The sequence below is a fragment of the Pelophylax lessonae genome (assembly GCF_965119305.1).
Source record: "Pelophylax lessonae genome assembly, chromosome: 4".
Classification (NCBI taxonomy): Eukaryota; Metazoa; Chordata; class Amphibia; order Anura; family Ranidae; genus Pelophylax; species Pelophylax lessonae.
This window is the reverse complement of record NC_138771.1, coordinates 615,795,838-615,821,258: the sequence shown is the minus strand read 5'-3', so window position 1 is coordinate 615,821,258 and position 25,421 is coordinate 615,795,838. Positions and strand designations below refer to the sequence as shown.

The 25,421-nt window shown below is 41.2% G+C and overlaps 1 protein-coding gene across 1 annotated transcript; it reads right to left on the bottom strand.

The window, feature by feature from the left end:
• Nucleotides 1-435: 435 nt before the first annotated feature.
• Nucleotides 436-6,124, bottom strand: TNFSF9 (TNF superfamily member 9). The gene is made up of 3 exons (XM_082256552.1): nt 5,892-6,124; nt 4,053-4,083; nt 436-1,345 (listed from the first exon to the last, which is right to left on the bottom strand). The coding sequence occupies exons 1-3, from the start codon at nt 6,096-6,098 to the stop codon at nt 921-923; spliced, it is 663 nt and encodes a 220-aa protein (XP_082112678.1). The 5' UTR covers nt 6,099-6,124; the 3' UTR covers nt 436-920.
• Nucleotides 6,125-25,421: the final 19,297 nt, after the last annotated feature.

Below are 25,421 nucleotides of genomic sequence, written 5' to 3'. Positions count from 1 at the left end.
TCGTATTCCCTGTTTCTTTTTTTCACAGAATATGGGCAACATCTGCTCTTATTTTCCCCATTTTTATTTTTACTAAATTCTATAAAAAGGCTACAACAAAGTACAACACTGAGGTATGTTACAAGAAAAAAACATCGGAAAGTAAATATGAAATAAATATTTAATAAATACACATTACAATAAATATAATAAAAATACATTTCATATAACACAATATTAAATGCATAATATTTAGTACACACACAATGACTTAAAATACATTGTTAATAAATATAATAGCACATTATTCTTTAAGGTGTCAGATTTCTCAAAAAAAAAGAAATTAAAAAAGGAAAAAAGGACAAGAGAGAAGAATAGATGAAGATGGTTGAGGAAAAGGGTAGAATGGCATGGCCATGTTGAGGAAAAGGGTAGAATACCATGGTCATGTTGAGGAAAAGGGTAGAATGCCATGGCCATGTTGAGGAAAAGGGTAGATGATACAACAGAAAAACATTGAAATACATTCTGGAAATATTCCTAAATTTTCATTTTGAGAAAGTGCCACCTTTTCTGAAATGTCAAGCAGCATGCTTTACTTAACCGATCTATAGTCTTCTTCATTCTTTGTAGAAGACTAAATATGTTTTCGGATTCTCAACCAACTCTAGATGCTAGAGTGAGGCTCCAAATCTACACCAAACATTTTAAAGGTATCACGTAGTGATCAAGTAGTCTGAGGTCAAAGTACGTATACTGAATGGAGGAAGTTCTTGGCCACCTCTCCAGCTTGGGTACTCAACACAATACTCAGCGCAACATCCTCAACGTATGAAACCAGAGGAAAGGTAATAACACGTACAGCATTCTAATGTCTGTAAGAAGTCTAGTAGTGCTTCATGCATCTTCTAATGAACATCTCCATTTTATTCTCTTGGGATTTAATCACTTTGCAATTCTTCTAGTGAATATTCACTGAACAAATAAAGGCCCACAAAGCTGTTTTCGTCCAGCTGCCAATCTTGGATTTTTCCACTGGTCTCAAACTGTGCTTTGAGCTTTGTATTGGCAGAAATGTATCGGATATTTGCAGAGAAGGATGAAAGTGTACTATTCTGGTCAATGTGGATATGTAACTTTAGAAGTGAATCTTGATTGTTCTTCAAGACTGAGAGGGACACATCATGTTCATTAGGACAATTGTTCTTGCTGACACATTTTAAAGTTATCTGTGAATATATGTAGTAATAGCCCTCATTTTTCACCAAAAGTTCTTGAGTTGTGTGATCATATGAGAAGTCTTGCCCCAGAAATGTTCCATGCAATTTGTTTGTATTCCATATTAAATTCTTGTCAACTATTTGTGCTGAAAGACAAAACAGAAAATGGTGACTTTTAGAGGAGACAGGATAACATTTTTTTTCTAGTTTTCTAGTGTGGCCTTAAGTAGGTCCATTTCTGGTACCTTCTTCTAAAAAGAAAACATAGAATTGTTTTTCAAGAGCTGTCATTGCTTATTTGCTTAGGTGTTCATTGGATACCAAATCAGTAGAGAGTACTGTGAATGTGTACTATTCAAATAATTAAGGCCGGGTTCACACTACTCCGACATGAAAGTCGTGCAACTTTGTCAGGTGACTTTAGTGCAACTTCGACGTGACTTAGAAGCAACGTCATAGCAAATTAAGGGAATGCCTGTGTAATCTTCTTGTAATGTCTGGTCCAAATCAAATCAATTAGGATGAGGATCTGACTTGGATGCGACTTCCATTCAATTCTATTGGCTGAAATCAGACAGAAGTCAAACCAAAGTTGAGCAGGAACCTTTTCCAAAGTCGGACTGACACAAGTCGGACCAGTTAAGACAGCTCTCATAGGGCAACATTGATTTTTACATCTCATGTAAGTCGGAGCACATGTCATACCAGTGTGAACCGGGCCTAAGGGGGGTATTACCTAAATCCCTAAGTTAAATTTTAGAGGAATGGACAGAAGTGGACTAGTATGCTTGAAAGACAAGCTAGCCTTAGTGCTCATGTCAACAGGTGTTGTTTTCCTGCATTTGACTTGCATTTGGAGCATACATCAAATACAGGTAAAAAAAAACCCATTGATTTAAAATGAGCAGTGTTTTGCTTTTTATTTATTTTTGGATAGTGTAGGGAATGGTAGAAAGACCTAGCAGATTAATTTTTGCTGTGTCCCAAAGTGAAGGAAAATTGTTCTGCCGAAAACTCCAACTCGCCAAATTCTCCAACCACGTAATTTCTGGTGACTCTAAAGTAGGAATAACTGGAAATTTCGATCACTTGGTGTTTTCACAGCACACCGGAAGCCTATACACTCCGATACACGCTATAATGAGTGGACATTTTTAGTCTGCCCGCTACAAACCAACAACATGGCCACCTCCACCAACGAGCGGGCGGACTAACAAGGTCCACTCATTATGGCGTGTACTGGAGTACATAGACTGACGGTGTTCTGTGAAAACACCAATTGGTCGAAATCTCCAATTATTCCAGCTGTAGAGTCACCGGAAGTGACGTGGTTGGAGATTTCGCCGAGTTGGAGTTTTCGGCAGAACACCACTCTTTGGCACTGAGACAGATATCTGTATTTCCTATTATGTCCTGCTTTGGTAACAACTGTAAAATGTTGGACTCTCATCACTTTCTTCCTTGGTGATAATGCACAACAGAAAGAATAGAGAAAGTTAATCTCCCCAGCGGGGAAACAATCTGCCATAAAGACCTGAAACATGGGTTGATTTACTAAAACTGGAGAGTGCAAAATCTGGTGCAGCTGTGCATGATAGCCAATCCGCTCCCAGGTTTTATTGTCAAGTCTTACTTGAAAAAGCTGAGGTTAGTAGCTGATTGGCTACCATGCACAGCTGCACTAGATTCAGCACTCTCTAGTTTTAGTAAATCAACCCCACAGTTTCTAACACTTGCACTCAATGCAAAAATAAAAATGTATTGTCTATAGATAGACTGTTAAAGTACATCTAAAAAGACACTGGGGTTGATTTACTGAAACTGGAGAGTGCAAAATCTGGTGCAGCTTTGCTTAGAAACCAACAGAAAGAAAAGAGAAGGTTAATCTCTCCAGCGGGGAAACAAACTGCCATAAAGACATGAAATGGGTTGATTTACTGAAACTGGAGAGTGCAAATAATGGTGCAGCAGTGCATGGTAGCCAATCAGCTTCCAGGTTTTTTCGTCAAAGCTTAACCGAACAAGCTGAAGTTAGAAGTTGATTGGCTACAATGCACAGCTACACCAGATTTTTAACTCTCCAGTTTTAGAAAATGAACCCCACTGTCACCTTGTCCATGGAGGGCAAAGTGACAGTGCCTCTGCAAAAGGTACCCTCTGAGGCCCATATGCTCCCTTAAAGCTCCTTGCTTTTACATAGCTGTCACTGAAATTGGCTGTGGTGGCAACCTGCAGGGTGGTGATGCCCAGCACATAGCCAGGTCAGGGGAACAGGTCACATGGTCCCCCATACTAAGAAGTGGTGGATATTCTTGCCAGAGCTGGGTATTTCATGTCATGCGAGTATAAGTATGTTGGTGGGATCCCTTGCAAGGCATGGTATGTGCAAGTCTAGATCAATATATCATTTTAATAATAAATACAGAATCTGTTTAATTCTACAGGCAATAGATAACAGAGATATCAACATATACTCTGTCATTATTCTGCAATATTTTGGAATCCCAGTTTGTGATCATGACCAGGGGGGACTGACAACTCATGGGGCCCCCGGGCAATCAGAGATCATGGGGCCCCCTGTGTCCACACTCAAGCCACACAAAGCCCCACCTACAAATTGCAGCTCAGCCACATAGAGTGGGCATTTAAATATCTACCACAGCATAGCCTGCATGGAAGTTCCTGGCTTCTTTCTGTAGTGTGTAGCCTCTCATGGGGCCCCCTACTAACCCTGGGCCCTCGGGCAGTGCCCTAATCCCCGAATGGTCAGTCCGCCCCTGATTAGTTCACATTCATGTCATTAGAACAACTTTCTCAGCAACTTTGCAAATATGAATACAAAAAGAAACTCACCAGAATCAATACTAAGCTGAGCACTGTTCCTCTGTAAAAAAAAAAAAAAAGAAGGGAGAAAAAATATTTTAATTGTCTTAAATGAAAGTATGTATTGTTTTACACATTCTTTAAAAAAATATATATATTTTTCCTAATTGCAGTCAGGTATTAAAGCAGAATTTACAGAACAATTCCTGATGGCAAGTAAATCAATCAGTGAGCTATTAATGCATTCCAGCAAACATGGCAACTAAGTTAAGATCAGAAAGTTAACCCTTTAACCTAATATAATAATATAAAATAAATTAAAAAAATGGGCAGACTCGATGGACTACTTGATCTTTTTCTGCCATCGCTTTTCTATGTTTCTATGTTACATTCACACCCCCAAGGCAGGCTTGAATGCAATCGGTGGCTGTAGAAAACATCTTAGCTGTATTCCAAGATCACCAGATTGATAGTGGGATGGATGGGATGGCGTTCCTGTTCAGCAGTGCTTGAATGAAAGATTGATCCACTAATTGTGTATTTTTTTGTATACAAAATTTGCTGCATATACAGTAATCCCCCGCTCCATCGCGGTTCAGTTTTTGCGGTCCCGGTAATTCGCGTTTTTTTTTTGTAATGTTATTTTACTATATAAATCATTAAAAATGAAATATTTTTGTGTTTTCCATAGCTATTGCTATGTCTCTTAGTATCTTTTATGTGTTTAAATGAGTTTCTATTGTTTTAAAAGTGTGTTTAAAGACCTTAAAATGCTTTTACACGTACAGTGACAGTAAAATAAACATGCCTACAATGCATTTTAATAGGGTTTTTCTATTTCGCGGATTTTCACTTTTCGTGGCTGGGTCCGGAACGTAACCCCCGCAATGGAGGGGGGTTTACTGTATAAAGTATTACTTTAGCTTCTTGACAAATTTCAGAAAGGCAGAGACTTTCATTATCTGCTTTAGTCCATTAAGCCAATAATATTTTTTATTTTCTATGCTCCAGGGGGAACAATTCAACTTTTGCCATTGCTGCGAGGTAATTAAAGTTTTCCATGGAACGTTTTTTGCACAGATATAGCAGCCACTATATTTAGCTGCAAGGGCAGGAGAGAAATTTTCCCAATGATGCATTATTCCATACCTTGCAATATCAGAGTAGTCAACAGATTTGAGTTTCACTTTAGACCTCTGAAAATCCAAGGCAGAATTGTAATAGGGAAATGAAAGAGTGGCATAATTTTCACTCTGCACAAAAGGCTGTCACTGAGCTGGGAAAGTGCTTTCTGTCACTAAATCACATTTGTGTCTCATTTTTTGGCTTTTAAATTACAAAAAAGCCACAGTTTGGGGGGTTGTAGACCGTGTATTACTTTGTAAATATCATCTAACACTTCCTATGTAGCAGATCAAGAATTTGCTTGTACAAAAGTTTGGTAAATGTCAATGTACACAAAGTGACCTGATTCGATAATATCAGTCACAGACACGGTCCCAGTTGCTGACTAAATTGCAATTATTTAGATAGGATCATGCCCTAAGTCAAAAAGAACATATTCTAGTACTGCTAGGCAAATTGTTAGTGTACACTGTCATTTTTAAGGGACTTTATTGGTGAACTAATGGATTTACAGGCTTACAAAATGGAGAGATTGACAGTTCAACTAATACTGCAATCTCTTTATCTTTTACACTTAACTCTTAAAATCTTAACTTGAGATATGAAATAGTCATTATTATCAAATCTGAGAGAGGTTAGTACAGCAAAGTCTACAGCTGTGGTGACAGGGACATCTTGACAGCTAACTCAAGAAGGCTTTGAAGACCAGAACGCACAATTGTCTCCTTCGAAATGTACACTTACCAGTCTGTCTCTCTGGATCCTTTCGCTGGTACTTTTCTCCATGTGAGGTCTCTCCCAGGTAATATAAAAGACACCAATTGATCCCACCACCATAGTGAGTAGCACCATTGAGATCACTAGACAATAATCAAGGCATCGGCAGGTCCTTGGTGAAGTCTTCTGGTTCTCCAGGTCTTCTGAGCTGATTGGAGGAGGTAAGATAGTCATTCTGGAGTCAGAGAGATCACAAGCAAAGTATGGAAGTTTATGTCAGAGAACTATCTGTGCACAGGCTTATATACACACGTGAAAGAGAGGAAGTGAACCTGAGAGTCGGGGTTTCCAAGACTTAGCAAAACCATAAGAACACAGTGGAGATTTCCACTGTGTGGCAGAGACAGAGAATGAGAGATGGAGACAGCAAGAGAGAAACAGTTGGAGGCAGTTGGGGAAAGAAAAAAGGAAACAAAAATTGAGAAGAAAGTGTATAGCACAGACATAAGAAATATTCATTGTTTTTAATTTATCATGTAGCTGCAAGGTTCAGCCTACAAATCATTTAAAAGCTTGAAACTTAAAATAATTTTTTTAATGTATTATACTGTACATATACTGTATTTATCAACCTTTCAAGATAATATTATTTGTTTTGGGTTATTTGGGTAAAGAACGAGCAAAATAATTTTTTTTAGAAATTGGTTTTGCAACTAAATTACCATTTTTAAAAAAAAAAAATGTAGGGCTCTTTCACACGGGCGTTCCGTGTGTCCCTATATCATCCTATTTTTTTGTGAATGATATACGGACATAATGGATGTCAATGGCATTGCGGATGTCAGTGGATGATGATACGCTGACATCCGATTTTCGTCCTTTCAGTTCTGTTCCGTTTTTTGGAACTGAACAGAACCCTATTTTTGTTCCATTTAAAAAACGGAACGGATGCAAAATCGGATGTCAGCGGTGTCATCCACTGACATCCGCAATGCCCATAGACATGCATTATGTCCGTATATCATCCGCAAACGGATGGAATGATATGTGTCATCCGCTCCGTGAAAAAAAAAAAAAAGTGCCGGAGCGGATCGCAATGCGGTTCGCTCCGTGTGAAAGAGCCCTTATTCTTTATTTTAGTTTATGTGTATAAAAAAGGAAACAAACATATAGTATATCCAATCATATACCCTGTATATCAGGACAGTGAAATAGTCAAGAAAAATTTACAGTAGTGATCACCAAACAAGTGTAAGAAGGTTTCACATAATTACGATGGCATAACCTGTAAAAAAAAAAGAGAAAAAAGAGAATAAAAAGAAAAAACAATGATGACTTTTAACAACGAGATGTAATAGCCATATCAGTGCTCAAATTGTAATCACACCACTTTGTTGATGAACAAAGGGCTGGGGAATATTAGGATTCTAATATTCCCCCCCCACACACACACTTTCTGGAACATTTATGCCTGAAAGTTAATATATGGGAACTCGCAGCCACCATCTTCTCAGTTAACCACTTAAGCCCCGGAAGATTTTACCCCCATTCCGACCAGGGGGTATTTTGCGATTCGGCACTGCGTGACTTTAACGGACAATTGCGCGGTCGTGCGACGCTGTACCTAAACGAATTTGGCGTCCTTTTTTTCCCACAAACAGAGCTTTCTTTTGGTGGTATTTGATCACCTGTGCGATTTTTTGATCACGCGCTATAAACAAAAGAAGAGCGTCAATTTTGCAAAAATAGCAATATTTTTCACATTTTTTTATATGAAATTCCCCCCAAAAAAATGTAAAAATCAAAATTTTTTAACTTTTTCGGCCAATTTGTTTTATGCTACCTATGTTTGGTAAATAAAATCGCAAAAAGCGTATTTTGATTGGTTTGCGCAAAAGTTATCGCGTTTACTAACAAAGGGAAAGATTTTTGTCATTTTTGTTGTTTTTTTTTTTAACGTGTAATGGCGGCGATCTGCGATTTTTTTTGCGGTACTGTGACATTGGGGCGGACAGATCGAACCCTTGACTGACATTTTTGACACTTTTGGGGTTACCAGTGACATTTCTACAGTAATCAGTGCTATATATATGCACTGTTACTGTAAAAATACACTGGTAGTGAAGGGGTTAACTTTATTTGGGAGGGAGGGGCTGTGTGTATCCCTAGGGGCGTGCTTTCTACTGTGATTGGCTGTGGCTTCAGCTGTAAGGACACTGATCAACGGATCTACATACTAGATCCGAGTGATCAGTGTCTTAACAGCAAGGAGAATGACAGCTGGCTTGTTTACACAAGCTGCCTGACATTCTCCCTCTCCCCCGCTGATCGCCGAGTGACCGGCGGACATCGGGTCCGCCGGTCACACGCGCGGGGGGGTCCGTGACCACGCGGGAGCGGGAGCGCGCCTCCGGGGGCGCGCCTCCGGGGGCGCGCGTTCGCTCCCTAGACCCTCACAAGCTAGTGACGTAGCCCTACGTCACTTTGCCTGTGAGGGGCTGACTGCCGACGTAGATCGGCGTTAGGCAGTCGGCAAGTGGTTAATACCTATATTTGAGTTACTGTGCATTTTCTGCGATGGTATGATTCCAGTACACAGCATCATTGGGGCATCATTGGGACAATGATCCAAGATGTGGGACTGTCACGCCAAATCTGGGACAGTTGGCATCTTTTCCTGCTCCAAGATAATATAGAACCTGCTTTTGGCACAAGAACAGATCCTAGGTAGTTGAAGGGGCTTTCCTAAACCTTAGTAAACAAAAAATCTCCTTCATTTCACCTTTTCAATTTACTCCAAAGCAACATATTGAAATAGGAAATTTCTAAAAAATGTACTGAATTTTGCCCAAAATCTAGCAACTTATCCCTTATTACTTGAAAATGTGCTTATTACTTGAAAATGTGTGTATCCTTAGGTTCTATATGAAGAAAATTCCTGAAATCAACACCTTCAAGATGCAGGTCCTGTAAGGTATTAGTATATTACTGAAATGTTTTACTTTCTCCTGGTTTTGGTGTATGCCAAAAGCACTGAATAACTCTTACAACACACACCACATTCATTGTTGGCAGAATTAATTCATTTCTTCTGACTCCTGAGACTCATATTCATTGATGATATGGTCATATAATTAGGACCCATGAAAGATCATTTAAAATTTTCCCAGCTCAGATTTATCCCCTACAGAGAATGCTGTTAATTTTTGGACTTGAACGGTATCTACTCTGAAACTAGATGGCCCAGATGGAAGATGTAGTCCTAGAACTGTAGCTTTAAGTATATTCAGTTTTCATGCTATTTTTCCCTACATGCTTTGGAAACATGGTACCCTTGTCAAATTACTACACAGGATCTTTTGGATCTTTCCTTTACCTTAAGTGGCCATATAGAGTGGTGAAAATAATTATTTGATCCCCTGCAGATTTTGTAAGTTCGCCCACTTACGAATAAATGAAGGATCTTTAATTTTTAGCATAGGTGTATTTAAAATGATAGAGATAGAATATCAACTAAAAATCCTGAAAAACTCATGATACAAGTGTTATAAATTGAGTTGCAGTTTTGAGTAAAATAAGTATTTGATCCCCTACCAACCAACAATAATTCTTGCTCCCACAGACTGGCTACAGTCTGTGTGGTACACAGATTAGTCCTATCAGATTAAGAAGGTGCTCCTGACAACAACTCATTATGTGTATAAAAGACACCTGTCCACAGAATCTCTTTCTTCCATTCAAATCTCACCATCATGGGCAAGACCAAAGAGCTGTTAAAGGACATCAGGGACAATATTGTAGACCTGCACAAGGCTGGAATGGGCTACAAGACCATCAGCAAGAAGCTTGGTGAGAAGGAGACAACTGTTGGAGCGATTATACACAAATGGAAGAAATAAAAAATAACCATCAATTGCCCTCGGTCCGCAGCTCTGTGCAAGATTTTGCGTCATGGGGTAAGGATGATCATGAGAAAAGTGAGGGATCAGCCCAGAACTACATGGGAGGAGCTTGTAAATTATCTCAAGGCAGTTGGGATCACAGTCACCAAACAAACCATTGGTAACACAATATGCCGCCATGGACTGAAATCCTGCAGAATCCGCAAGGTCCCCCTCCTCAAAGAAGGCACATGTACAGGCCCGTTTTAAGTTTGCCAGTGATCATCTAAATGATTTGGAGAGGTGATGAGACCAAATTTAAGCTCTTTGGCATTAACTCGACTAGCCATGTTTGGAGGAAGAAAAATGCTGACTATGACCTTAAGAACATCATCCCTACTGTCAAGCACGGAGGTGGAAACATTATGCTTCGGGGCTGTTTCTCTGCTAAAGGTACAGGCAGGCTTTGCTACATTGAGGTGCCAATGGACGGGGCCATGCATTGTAAAATATTGGATGAGAACCTCCTTCCCTCAGCCAGAACACTGAAGATGGGTCGTGGATGGGTCTTCCAGCATGACATTGACTCAAAACATACTTGAAAATGTCATATCTGATGAAACGTACGTCGGTCGCGGCGTGCTGACGTCACCAATACGAGATTGAGGACGGGTGGAAGAGTCGACCGGCCGGCGGCTCATTCAAACGAACGCTCTCTATTTCTGATGTTGGAACCTGTGACTTGATGCCTGCTGGGGATATCGTTTGGAGGCATTCCTCCATGTTGGGACCTACTGAATTCTATGATCCTGAGTTTACTGGCATTGGACATTGGCTTATTACTGAGTATATCTGGTAAGCAGTTTTGTATGTCGGTGGTGGTCATGCTCCTGACTGAAGTTTCTGCACACCTTGGGATTTCCTTCCTTTGGCTTTAATTCCCTCAAACAAATTGTTATCTGATACTGGCACTTAATTGTGTACATCTGGTAAGCAGCTTTTGCATGTGGGTGTTGGTCGCTTCTCTGACTGGAGTTTGGCACATACTTAGTTATTTGCAACTTCCTTTGGCTATACTCATTTGTATGTCTGGTAAGCAGCTTGTAATATCGGTGGAGGTCACTATCTTTCACTTCAGCACTTTATTCCTTATTAAGTGGATTGCACTTAAGGTGCAAATTTCACCATTGGGTGTACATTTGTGATATATGCACCCATAACAATTATACAGTGTTACACTATGGGATCTTGTATCATTTTTTACATGCACGTGGTCCATGTTTGTTGTTTTCCTGTCATCTGAGGTTGGAATATATCCAGAGGTCTATCCTATCGAGGATCCTGGGAGCATACATCTTTGAATCAGGCACTTGATATACCTCAATCTGGTAAGCAGTCTGCGTATCTAGTGGCTGTTCCTTGCAATAGGAGTGATCTAACACTTTGGAATCTCACACGGACTACTGGATTGATCCCCAGGAGTTTCCCAGCAGTTTTTGTGTTCAAGATCATTTTTGACCTTTAGACATTTTATTTGTCACTGTTGATTTTTTGGGTCCTTATAGGGACTATTGAACTTTAATGAACTCTGCACACAACTTGCTTTACACACTTCCTGGTTGGGTGTATGTCACATTTAAGTTGTTGTTATTATTATTATTTTTATTCACTGTATATTTCAAGTATTTAACTTGTTATTTTCACCATATATAATATTTTGTGTGTTATAGCACAAATTCACTGCTTAGCGCGGCTTACCTTGATATAATTTTTGTTTAAGTGTTTGTCACACTATAAGCTGCTGCTTATTTGTACATTAGCATAGCACGGTTATCTTCCAAATTTACTCAAAACATACTGCCATTGCAACAAAGGAATGGTTCAAAAAGATGCAGACTAAGTTCATAGAGTGTCCTAATCAGTCTCCAGACCTTGATCTTATAGAAAATGCATGAAGGGAGCTGAAACTTCGAGTTGCCAAGTGACAGCCAAGAAAACCTTAAGGATTTAGAGAGGAAACCTGCAAAGAAGGGTGGACCAAAAGGGTGGACCAAAATCCCTCCTGAGATGTGTGCAAACCTGGTAACCAACTACAAGAAACATCTTACTTCTGTGCTCCCCCAACGAGAATTTCTCCACCAAGTACTAAGTTATGTTTTGCTTGTGGATCAAATACTTATTTTACTCACTGAACTGCAACTTCATTTATAACATTTGTATAATTTTTTTCAGGATTTTTGGTTGGTATTCTGTCTCTATCATTTAAAATACACATATGATAAAGGTAATAGACCCTTAATTTCTTTGTAAGTGGGCAAACTTTAAAAATCTGCAGGGGATCAAAAAATACTTTCCCCACTGTTTGCAGCACAGTAGACGGTCCACAAACAAGACATAGACAATCTTTATACAAAAATGGGAAGAATGAATAAACAATGGACAGAATTTGATTCTAGCTATTTGTTCATAATGATGTGTTCATTAAAGTTACTATCTTGAGGGGGGCGTGGCAACTGCCCAGCAACATGGCCGCGTGAGCTATTAGCTCTGCACGACCGCCGGGAGATTTACTCTTTTATGGAGTCCTCACCACATCTAGCTGGTCTCCTCTTCTGCCTAACATGCCTGCCAACCTCCACAATATCTTGCTGGAAACGAGAACCACCTCAGCCCTGTAAGCTCTCCGGTTTCTTTCTCCCCATGTCTCACGGGCTCTGACAAAGTGGCGGCGGTGACACACAGCCGCGATCTGCGGCTGAACCTCTAGCGGCCGCTGCACAAGCCTCACCATCTATCGGAGCAAGAGATAATGCACCCGTGGCGGAGGAGACAGGAACAGTATCCCCTCCATATTTGCAAGCCCAGTCAAATCCAAACCCAGAAGGGATACCTCACCACCATGCTTAGAAGAAATGCCAGAAGAGATAGGAAATACTGAGGGCAGCGGTTCTCACACACAGCCACTGCATTCAGACCCCATAGCAGCATTCCCCACCACTGGTCAGCCAATCTGATATAGTCCTTAAAGATATGTTGCTATCCCATAGTGCCTCACTACACTCTGACCTGCTGTCATGCCTTAATCAACATAAAGAAGAGCTGCAAGACTTGGGGGACAGGGTGGATCATGTCAAGACCACACTCTGATTTTAACCACTTCCGCACCAGCCGCCAATTGCAGTGGAACAGCACTCCCTTACAATCACGACCCTCAGGAGCATCTGAAAGTGGGGACAGGGTCCCGAAGCGTCTGTGGTGGCACAGAGGCTTTTAATGGGAAGAAGCAGAAAGTGAGGTCAGTCAATCCATAGTCAGGGCAGGTGGCTGGCAAGAGAAGTCAATCAATCCGGAGTCAGGTCAAGTGGCAGGCAGGGAGAGTCAAACAGAAGATCAAGGGTCAGGAACCAGGAACACGAGCTGAGAAACTGGACAAAAGGCAGGTATACGAGAGCAAGGAAAATAACAAAGCACTGACTGGAAGGCATCCTTGATTTAAATAGAGAGCCAGGATCGCATGACCGACCACCTCCCACCAGTAGGTGGGGCACACAGGAGCTATAAAGGGAAGTCAGGGACCCGGAGCCATCTTAATTTGCGCCATAGTCCCTGACCTTCCTTCCCCTACCAGATCCGCATTTCTCCAATCCTCCCTGTGCAGAACACCGGGACCGCATAGCAGCCGCCATCTTGCTATGACGGCATGCTCGCGGCAGACCTCGGTGGTGAGAGGGAAAGAGGGAACTACCTCAGACCCGGGAGAGAGGTCTCTGAGAGCGGCGAGTGTGGCAACTCCGCCGTGAGGATGCCGCGGGCGCCCAGGAACGGGTGAGTACACAGCAGTGCCGTGACACTTACAAGCTATTGGAACAAAGTTTTCCAACTCATCTCACAACTAACTGGAGATATCACCAAGCCAGAGCCAGCCCTTGCACTTTATGTTTATGAATAGATATGTTTTCCAGAGAATTTCGCACCATTGTTGCTGTTATACCAACGAATGCTAAATCTTGCATTACCATATTTTGGAGATTAGATCAAGCCCCAAATGTTTCACACCTAATCAACCATGTAAACCTAATATTTGAGTACGAACAGAATCTTGCTGTTAGATCCAACTTACTTTGTACCTTTTCTAAAGCACGGAGTCCTTGGAGCCAACTGTGTCCCTAATGGTATGTACCCTTGGTGACTTGTATGACCTTATATGTTCATTTACTAACTGCTGTACCTTTGACCCATATGTCCTTATTTGTCCTTTTCTTTTTTATTTTATGATACTGTTTGTTTTGTATCTTTATACAGTATATTCAATAAAGATCTAATGTTGAAAAAAAAAATTGAGGAACATATTATGAAAAAAAAAAAAAAAAGTTACTGTCTTGATACCAGTATAGCAATCCTTTATTAAAGGTTCTACCTAGGCGGAAAAAAAATGAAATTTAAATAAATAATAATTAAATTTAAATAATAAATATTTTATCGCTTTTTTTGTGTTGCATGTACAGAAAATACCCGTGATACTCAAAATTAACCCCCAACTAAAAAAAATACCTGTTAATCCTGACAGAAATCCAGAGACTTTCCTATTCACTTTGCCTTTGCTGCACTGAAATACCAAGCAGTGTTATCAGCCACCCTGCCTGAGTTCTCCTCTGCTATACTACTGAACACTTTGCCCTTATATTATGAAGATGAGGATATGGGTATAGGCAGAGTTCTATAGTCTGGCAGGGAAGAACTAACAAAATTGCTTGTGGTTTCAGTGCAGCAGAAGCAGTGTTGTTCGCTCATTACAGTAAGTTAGAGCACACTGGATTTCTGGCAGATCATTAGGCATTTTTCAATACTTGGGAAATGTGTTTGTATTGTGGAGATGTATTGCATATTTTTTTTTTTTTTTTTTTTTTAATTTTATTTTTAAGAGCATACACTTGACGTTTGGGGCTCCACAGTTTATGCATCATGTTGGAGATGTCTCCATTCTGTATCCCATAGTAGAGGCTGTAGAAAAAAATAATTGAAATTAAAATCTACACAAAAAGTTATATTAAGTGGTAAGGCTTCTGTTTAACCTTGCTTACAACACGATGAATGGAAGCCCCCCGAAACCAAAAATACAAAAAGAGCATGTAGAAGTTCTCGATTCTTTTGCAGGTACAAGGGGGATTTAATGTGGCTTTGGGGATTTCACAGAAGGTAGACTTGAGCAGCATTTGCAGCAGGGGGTGTGAGGTTATACGAGACTGGAGGGGAGCCAGCTTGTAAGTGGTTGACCACAAAGAAGGGTGATAGATTTATCAAGCTGTGATATGGTGGAAGCATACGGAGACTTACAGTAGATCTGTGTATTAGGTTTACGAAAAAGTAGGCAGAAAACCACACAGTTCCTTATTAAAAAGGAAAGGATTAAAAAGACATACAGTATGTAACAAAAAAAAAACCTTCCACAAAACCCAATGGAGTATGACATATAATGTTTGTTAAAGCAGAATACTAAAGCAAAGGAACGCATAGCCCCTGGGGATGTCCTATTGTGATGAAACCTGTAGGGCAGATCTTATGGATGCCGATGCCATCACGCCTGCCACAAGTTATGCAGGTAGCGGCTCAATTTGAAGCCGTGGAAGCATTTTTTATGTGATTTTAATAAAACCCCCCTGGATGATCTGCATTATTGGAGTGTTTTTTGTTTGTTTTGTGGACATCCTGATTTGATGTGGCACTGCAAGAGGAAGCGGTGGCTGTGATCCATTTGTCAGTCCTGTATGGGGACTGTACCCTACTCATGCTTATACTGACCTCAATACTTCGGGATCCATCCCTCTGGTAAGCCTTTGATTAAATGTGGTAGTGGTGTTTGACCTGACACTCACTGCCGGAATCTACAGTCAGTGGAGTGAAGTGATGAAGCTTTCATTTAAGAGACAGTGGTGGCATTACAGGAGATTCAGAAAGGAATCATAAAATACAATTTTAAAGCTGGATTCTATGTATAAACTTACATGTATTGCCCATTACCCACAAACGATATAAATCTGCTTTGTGTCCACCAAATGCTTTGAAAACACAGATATTATCTTGGAACAGTGACATCATTACTGTGCTGCACATAACATGTGCTGAGAGCAGAGCTGTGGGAGGGATCCACTACAGGCTGCCTGCAGAAAACTACAGTAGGGGGCAGAGACAAGACCAAGGGCTTACACAGGAGAGAAAGGTGCAGTGAGTGGTCTTTATTACAGGAAGTAAGATGTGCAGATGCAGAGTTTCACATTGGATTACTGCACAGAACTGGAAGAAATATTCAAAGTAGGGATCGACCGATTATCGGCAACACAGATATATCGGGGGCCGATATGCACTTTCCCCGATATATCGGAATCGGCCCCTGAGGTTCCCGATATTGCCAATATTTAGGGAAAGTGCATGTACCAGGGTGATGCCTGCAGCTAGAGTCATCACCCTGGTACCGGTGTCCATAGCCGACGGTCAGCTGACTTGTAATGACAACCAATGCGGCTGAGGAGCCGCTCGGCTGTCATTACAAGGAGCAGGAGGGGACGTCCCCCCCCTCCTGCTGCCTTCCGTGGGACGGGAGACCTGGGCATCCTACCTCCACCGCTGCCGAAGAGAAGACCTGGGTCTCCATGTAAAAAACCCGGAAGTGATGTAATGACATCACTTCAGGGTACTCGGCGCCGATTTAAAAAACTGACAGCATTCAAAAAACAGCCAAACTTGGTGTTTTGAATGCTTTTTAGTGCAGAGGAGGGGTTTGAGGGTCTTTTAGACCCCCGGATCCCTCCACAAGGAGTACCTGTAGAATAAAAATAAATAAATAAATACCATTTTTTTACATGTCTGAAAATATCGGCCGATACCGATATCCAATGACCAAAATGTCGGTATCGGCATTAAAAAAAACGTTATCAGTCGATCACTAATTCAAAGTATCCCAAGATTCAAGTAAGAAAGCTCATGCTTCATGTATTTAGAAAATGTTCCCTTATCCTGGAATTCAGCAAATAAAAAGTTCAACAAATAAAAACAGATATTTAAATGTATGTTTTTAAATAGCACCACTTAGGCTATTTCCTTTTATTGTTATTGGCTTTCTGAAGTTCTGTCTTATCTAGGGATTTAGGGTTAGGGTTGCCTATTGCCGGTACAGACACAGGGAATGGTTTTGACACAGGAAATGGGTCATGGACCCAACCCAAAGGTCAAAGGTCAGGAGGTGTGGACTGAGAGGTCCAAGGTCAGGAGCTTTTTGCTCAGAGGTCAAAGGTCATAGCTCCACCTATTGCTGGACACAGGGAGCAGCGTAGGCTAAAAAAAAGCAGACTGATGTCCCAGCCTTAAAAGGGCTTTTTGGGGTGCTGTCAGGATTCTGTCCTTACAGCAGATGGGTCTTTGAGGACTGGAGTGGACACAGAACACTGGCCTAGCTATTAATTCAGCAGCAGCAGCAGCACTCTCCCTGCTCTAACTAACATTGCAGCTTCAGAATATTAGTGATACTATGCGTGCAAGGTACTGTGCCACCCTATATGAGTGGTGGGCAGTGCGCACAGTACAGTCTGTGGGCCTGACACTCACTGGCAGGCAACTGCAATTATATTACAGAGAAAAAATTCAATTACTTTTTTATCTGCAAGGTACTGTGCCACCCGATATGAGTGGTGGGCACTGGCAGTGGGCACAGTACAGTCAGTGGGCCTGACACACACTGGCAGGCAACTGCAATTATATTAAAGGGTAAAAATGAAATGTTTTTTTTATCTGCAAGGTACTGTGCCACCCGATATGAGTGGTGGGCACTGGCAGTGGGTACAGTACAGTCTGTGGGCCTGACACACACTGGCAGGCAACTGCAATTATATTAAAGGGTAAAAATTAAATGACTTTTTTTATCTGCAAGGTACTGTGCCACCCGATATAAGCGGTGTGCACACAGCACAGTCTGTGGGCCTGTGGCCTCTCACACACGGGCAGGCAACTGCAATAAATATATATTAAAAAAAAAAAAAACAGACTGATGTACCAGCCCTAAAAAGGCCTTTTTGGGGTGCTGTCAGGATGCTGTCCTTACAGCAGATGAGTCTTTGAGGACTGGAGTGGACACAGAACACTGGCCTAGCTAATGATTTCCCTATTAATTCAGCAGCAGCAGCAGCACTCTCCCTGCTCTAACTAACACTGCAGCTTCAGAATGAATCTGAGATGGATGTTGTCCTTGCTTTTTTATAGGAGGTGGGAGGGTCTGGGAGGGAGGGTATGCTGATTGGCTGGAATGTGTCTGCTAACTGTGAGGTACAGGGTCAAAGTTTGCTCAATGATGATGTATAGGGGGCGGAACGAACATCGCATATGTTCGCCCGCAGCGGCGAACGCGAACAAGCGATGTTCGCCGAGAACTGTTCGCCGGTAAATAGTTCGGGACATATCTATTCCTCATGCTGACACCAATGATGGGGAATTTCTTTGCACTGACACCAATGGTTGGGTACTAGTCATTCCACTGATACAGAGGCTAGGTCATTTTTTATTTCCACTAACTACCATCATTCTCTATTATCTATGCAGCTTTTTGACATGGCCTAGTCCATGGCCAAGATCATTGGATTATAAAGGCTAAGCTCACTTTTCTTCCCCAAAATTCCAGCTTCCCTATGTACCAATATATATACCATCAACATACCTCTGTTGCAGAAAAGAAAAAGTTTTCTCTGTATTCTAGAGCAGTCCTTACTCTTATATAAAACTCCTCCATGTCTTCCTAGTGTTCATCCTTACGACATGAAAACAATTGGAAGGATGTAGTTCAGCAGCTGATCTCATTAACACACACCCTGCACCTGCCTTCCACCTCCAGGAGATTACTCCCGGCTACCTCTGTAATTTCATGCTTCTCCGATGCAGTCATTGTCAGAGTCTTCTTCTGCTGAACGATTGTTTTGTACCTTACCTTCTTCTTGCATAGATTGTTCATTTGGCAGAGTGTGCATGAGCTGAGCGATCACATAACAACCTATGTGGAGCAGAGTTGTAATACTGAAAACAGAAGTGTGTCCCTGGAAGTCTGTAAAGCTCACCATACACTATATAATCTGGTTGTATAATCTCCTTTAGAGCTACCATCAACTATGTAGTGGAAGGGCCTGCCTGATTAGATACAGAGCGAAGCGATGAATTCGAAAAGTTATGCCCACAGCATCTCTAGAGGCTAATTTAGATCCTATTAGGTGTAATATTCAAAACTCAGTGACTCCTTCTACATGGGCCAGTTACTTGGCTGCATGATCCCTTTGGTGTTGCTTTCTTCAAAGTAGTTTCCATGGTCATCTGCCTTTATCTAAATCTTTGGTTTTATCTTTTTTTTTTTAATTTTTTGATAATAGGAGAATATTCTAACTCTTTTCTTACACGTACTTAAAACATTGGCGGGCATTACATATTTTTTATTAAATTACAGCACCATCCTTCTTGCTTGAGTTTTATCTTGGTCAAATATGCATTAAGAGGATATTTAAAACATTGTGGGCCTGTGGTATAACAGGATATGATCAGCCTCATTTTTTGCCCAAATTTTTAGGTAATTAAGAAACATGCAGGAATTGAAGGAGTTAAAACACGGAGCTTAGTAATTGTGCACTAGATACATTAAAAGTACAGGCTATACACAGAAGGAGGACAGAGATGAAGGGGTTATTGTACAGATGCGCAGGATAAGGGAGGGGAGGGGTTAATATACAGGTCACATACAGTGGGAGGATGGAGATGAAGGGGTTACTATACAGATTCATGGGATCAGGGTTAATATACAGGTCACACAAAGAGGTACATTGGAAATCATATGTATAAGGGAGGAGGGAAAAGGGGTTAAAAAAAAGAACCCTGCATTCTGTTAAAATAAATTAGTGGAACAGTTGCTGCTACAAATCCATTCATTTATTCCCCATTCATAAGTTACTACATTTCCTTTATTCTCTGTATTGTAAGAGGAAGGGGAGGGATAAACCATGTAAGTGCTGTGATCACAAGGTATTGAGCCACTCGGATCTGCTTGGTACACTGTGTCTGTGTTCTGAATCGTCTGAGAGTGGCTAGGTACAATGGCTATTTCTGCAGCACTGTTTAAAAACGACTAATCCACTCTTCTAGTACAAACCCTGTTCCACCCCCTCCAATTCCCCCCTCCCACCACAAATCCCCCTTCTAGTACAAATCCTCTTCCCTCAAGCAACCCTTCTTGTGCTCCAAATCCCCCCAGCGCAAGTTACTAAGCTCTCCCCAATTCACTCTTCAAAAATAGTCTTCCACCTGACCTCCCCCTCTTCCCCTGCACAACTCATCTCCCCCCAGAGTTCTGTTCAATGGTGGTTACAGTGTATGTTACTTAACATTTCATATTAATGATACCTTTCTGTGCTACCGTGTAACTGTATAAAAAAAAGTATCCTGTTCTCTTGGGCTGCTTCTTTTGTGAAATTCATGGTGATCCTGCCAGTCTCCCTGCTTTCTTATTTCAAACTGACCACACTAGGCATTGGAAGCACATCCAACCCAACATAGTCAGTTTTCTGTATCGCATTCTACTTGGGAGCAAAACCTGCTTCTGACACCCCCAGCCCCCCCCCCCCCCCCATCCCCTCTGCACAGCTAATATAGGGGAGATAATTGAACTAGGAGTATCAGCAAAGTTGGAAGAAAAATATAATCTTCTGTGTTTTTCCTCTTTTATGGTGATAGACACAGTGTTGGATTAAACTCTGTGGAGGCCCCATAAGCAGTCGAAATCTTTGGCCCACCTTGCAGGTTTTTGGAGGTTTCTTGTGTGTGCACTCTGGTGGGATAACAATGAACTAAGTAGTGTGCAAAAACAGCCGCTAGATGGAGATGATCATCACTACTGTACATCACACATACTGTATGTAGGTTGCACCAAAATTTTTACAAACTGACAACTGAAAAAAGATGAATTTTTAAGAGACAAACTGATATCTCTGGTTTATGTACTTTAGGTTGTTATTGGGTACATTACATTAATACAGTATCTTCTCTATAGAGTCTTTAAAGCCAATTCTCTTTGTACCACCATCTTCTGTTTCCTTTCAATAAAAGTTTGTATACATAAAGAGAAGTTCCGGCCTCAAATACCTTTTTTAACTAAAAATACCCCTATAATACTAATCCATCGCCCTTTACAGAACCGCTATTCTCATACTTACAAGGTGTACAGTATTGGATTTTAGTCAAAATCTTACTTTCAAAAACGCTGTCTGGGCGCGGCCATCTTGGATGTGGGCATCTGAAGCCGCAGTGTAATCTGCTGTGTCCTTCTTCCTGATTCCAGGGAGTGTTCTGGGAGTTCTTCCTGATTCCAGCCTCCTGGGAGTGATGACAAACAGCTCCCAGGATCCAATGCAAAGGCGGGAGTGATGTCGGTGGCCGTGGCCAGGGGGGGGGGGGGGGAGAAGGAGGAAGTACAATCAAAAATGCCCTGAAAATAAGGTAAGGGAGCCCCCAAAAAAATTGAAAATGCTAAATTGTTGATCAGCATAGCGAGCACTCCAGGAATCACTAAAGTTGCAAAATAGGCCGGAACTCCACTTTAATGTAATCCTCCTCTTCTCGGGTCCCATGCTGGCGCTCCTGGCCCCTCCCTCCTGTCAAGTGCCCCCACAGTAAGCAGCTTCCTATGATGGCACCCGAGCCGAGCTGCAGCTCTGTGTGTCCTTTCAGACACGGATCTGCCATTTGGCCCCACCCCCTCTCAAGCCTGATTGGCTAACTGAGTTTGATTGACAGCAGCGGGAGCAAATGGCGCCATTGCTGTGTCTCAGCCAATCAGGAGAGAGGGTTCCAGATGGCTGAGGAATTCGTAGACATCACTGGATAGAGATGGAGCTTGGGTAAGTATAGGGGGTCTGCACAGTAGGCTTTTTATTTTAATGCATAGAATGGATTAGGATAGAAAACATTCTCACTTTACAATCACTTTAACAAACTTTGTTGCAGATTCCTACCTTTTGTTTTTCTGAAGAAATCATTGTTTGTTCCTCTGTGCCTCTGTGCTGAGTGGGTCAAATGGGAGTAGTTTCATAATTATCTATCAGCTGTAGCACCTTCAGGGCTCTAATGAGGAAAATGGCAGGGCCTGCATCCCTTTAGATGTGATTTCCTACTGGGAGTATCTCACCAAAATGCCATTTTTGTTGCAGGGGATGCCAGAAATCCGACTTGTATCTTAGTGCAGACTTCTGGGAAAATCAGTGAGCCAATCACACAAGCAGGAAATTATGTTTCTGGGGTGTGGTCAGTACACATTCTGTGGACAGAACAGCTCCAGGTTGCCATATTGCATTTTACAGAAAATTACAGAGCTGCAGATTAAAAAGGAAAGGCCATTTTATTAACAAGTCAGTTACAAAATGACTTGTGTCGCAATTGTATATGCTTTATTATTTTTATATTTGCTATTTTTTTTTCCTAAATTGTAGTTACCCTTTAAATAGAATATTCATTCTTGCAGCAGACCTGTGACTGAATCTGAACTCCAGGTAGATAAAAAAGACACAAAACCATAATGCACATGTACAGTACAGTGGCAAAAAGGGTGGACCTCAATCACCGCACATATGCGTCCACAGCGGCCTGAGGTTGTGTGCAGAGAGTGGGCTTCCAGCACACTGACCGAGCTGTCACCATAAGCCCTCAAGGCTTCTGATTGGGAGTCAGCGGGACAGCCTGCCAATCATGTGATTGCTGTAAAAGCCAATCACAGCAGTCACATGATACAGAAGTCATGCCACTGCCCAGGGCCAGGAGGGGAGGGGGGAGGGGAGGCAGTGTTAACACAGTATTAAACCCAAAAACAAACATTTATTATATCGCAGCTTACCAGTTTATAGATGTAATGTCTGTATGTGTTTTCTTTTTTAGGTTTTCTTTTTTCTATCTGGTGATCCAGCCAGTAAGTCTGTTTTTTTTTTTTTTTTTTTTTGCAAAAGAACAAGCTCTCTTCCAGATGTATCAGTTACAGGCATGAGATAAATCATTTAACACTGACAGCATAGCTCCCAACTGTCTCTGATTTCGAGGGACTGTCCCTGATTTAGAACAATGTCCCTCTTTTATCCTCATTTGACCCTCATTTTCCACTGATCTATATAGTTGTATACAAAATGCACTTTTTATCTTTCAAAAAGTGTTTCCTAAATTGATGTATTTGTAAATGGCAATAGCCAGATTAAAGCAATAATAGTGGGGGAAAAAAAAAACACTTGTGGGTTTAACTAATCTGTTTTCTTGTATAATTCTTCTTTAAAGGGGCATGGCAGGGGGTGTGTCCTATGCCTACATACTTTTCCTAATAGGTGTCCCTCGTTCCCATTTCAAAAAGATTGGGAGGTATACTGACAGGAGTGCTTACAATGATCAGCTTTTACTTATGTAAAACCCTAATCCCAAAAAGGAAAAAAAAAATGTTTGCTGTAACTGATTATAAAGTGTGAGCTGGAGTTTGGCTTTAATTTGTGAGTGTATTTAAATCTGCTAATACATTTAACACTTCCCTCCACTACACAACCACCAAATGTATGCAAAGTCTGTGGAACCACCATTGTCCATTGCATCTGACATAAACAATAAATCTAAAGTTTTCTACAGAAAAAAACAAACAAACAAGCCATTAAAATAACAAAATCATTTTTTTCTGCAATATTCTCCTTCAATTCAGAGATTCCCCTGCAGTACTTTTTTCTGCCACTAGATGTCCTTACTCTGATGGACAACATTATTCAACCCACTTCCTCCTCCACTTGACTCCTAGCCTATGAGCAGACAGTGAATGGAGAAGCAGCACAGCGATGAGCTCATTTCTCGGTCACTCTGCTCTCCCCTTCTACCAGGGTGCTTCTTGTCAGCACATGAAATGATTGGCTCCATGAAGAGCGAGAAACTGATACCAGGTATTTAGGTGCTTGCCTTTAATTTTTTTTTTTTTTATTACAAAATTGCAATTATTTTTGGGTTTTACATCTGCCTGGGTTTCAGCTTTAACACTCTTTGACATCCAAACAACATTAAATCATAATGGAAAACAATATCACATTTACAACTGTTACAGAAGCATTGTTTGTAATTAAACGTTCCACTTGAACCCGGAGCCATGTGAATAAGAGAACATCTGGATGGCTACACTCTGAGAAAAGGTCATCCTAAAACAACCCCCAAACCCCACGGTGGGGGAGGGGCAAAGGGAAGTCAACGCGTTTCGCTGTTCTATCGCTTTCTCATGACCATTCAACCATGATCAAGCCACATTTTTCTAACACTGACAAAAAATATACTTGTGTTGCAAAAACAGCACTCTGTAGACAAACTTTCCAGATTTCTCATTGCCCTGTGCACTGCTTTTTCCATATCTGTGCAGAGCTTGTGGCCGAGGTAAAGACATCCCCAGCAATATTCTAAATCTGGTGGAAAGTTCTCTTCTATAGTTGTTACTATTTTATTACACCCCCCCCCCCCCCCCGCTTTTGGTGTGCATTGCAGCTTTAAAATATTGCATGCTGCAGTTTGACTGTGCTAGTGCCTCTGTCTTTGTAAATAATAATGCTGAATGTTGCTAAATGTAATGTTTACCTTCTAAAATAGATCTAAACCCAACCTCTACAACCTCGTGTAAGCTTTACCGTGTCCAAGTTATTCCAAAAGTAGTAGTAGTAGTATTCCAAAATGAGTTCATTTCTTAAATCTGCAGCTTTCCCTAAAATAATCCCAGGTGATCCTGCCATGATGGTCCTTGTTCAGGCACTTCCTGTTATGAGGTGACAACTGTGTTCACCATAGTGGAGATAGAAGCTGGTATGTCAACACACATTTCTTGGAGATTAACCACTATTTTTAGGAAGCCGAACCAATGAACAGAGAAGGTGTATGTAGACATGAGCAAGTGTATGTACAGTCAGGTCCATAAATATTGGGACATCGACACAATTCTAATCTTTTTGGCTCTATACACCACCACAATGGATTTGAACTGAAACAAACAAGATGTACTTTAACTGCAGACTTTCAGCTTTAATTTGAGGGTATTTACATCCAAATCAGATGAACGGTGTAGGAATTACAACAGTTTGTATATGTGCCTCCCACTTTTTAAGGGACCAAAAGTAATGGGACAGATTAACAATCATAAATCAAACTTTCACTTTTTAATACTTGGTTGCAAATCCTTTGCAGTCAATTACAGCCTGAAGACTGGAATGCATAGACATCACCAGACGCTGGGTTTCATCCCTGGTGATGCTCTGCCAGGCCTCTACTGCAACTGTCTTCAGTTCCTGCTTGTTCTTGGGGTATTTTCCCTTCAGTTTTGTCTTAAGCAAGTGAAATGCATGCTCAATCGGATTCAGGTCAGGTGATTGACTTGGCCATTGCATAACATTCCACTTCTTTCCCTTAAGAAACTCTTTGGTTGCTTTCGCAGTATGCTTCGGGTCATTGTCCATCTGCACTGTGAAGCGCTGTCCAATGAGTTCTGAAGCATTTGGCTGAATATGAGCAGATAATATTGCCCGAAACACTTCAGAATTCATCCTGCTGCTTTTGTCAGCAGTCACATCATCAATAAATACAAGAGAACCAGTTCCATTGGTAGCCATACATG

Coding starts and splice junctions, on each gene's coding strand:
- TNFSF9 (XM_082256552.1), bottom strand. CDS start 6,098: ATGACTATCTTACCTCCTCCAATCAGCTCAGAAGACCTGGAGAACCAG. Junction 4,084..5,891: donor GGATCCAGAGAGACAGACTG/GTAAGTGTACAT, acceptor TTTTTTTTACAG/AGGAACAGTGCTCAGCTTAG. Junction 1,346..4,052: donor TCAGCTTAGTATTGATTCTG/GTGAGTTTCTTT, acceptor TTTGTCTTTCAG/CACAAATAGTTGACAAGAAT.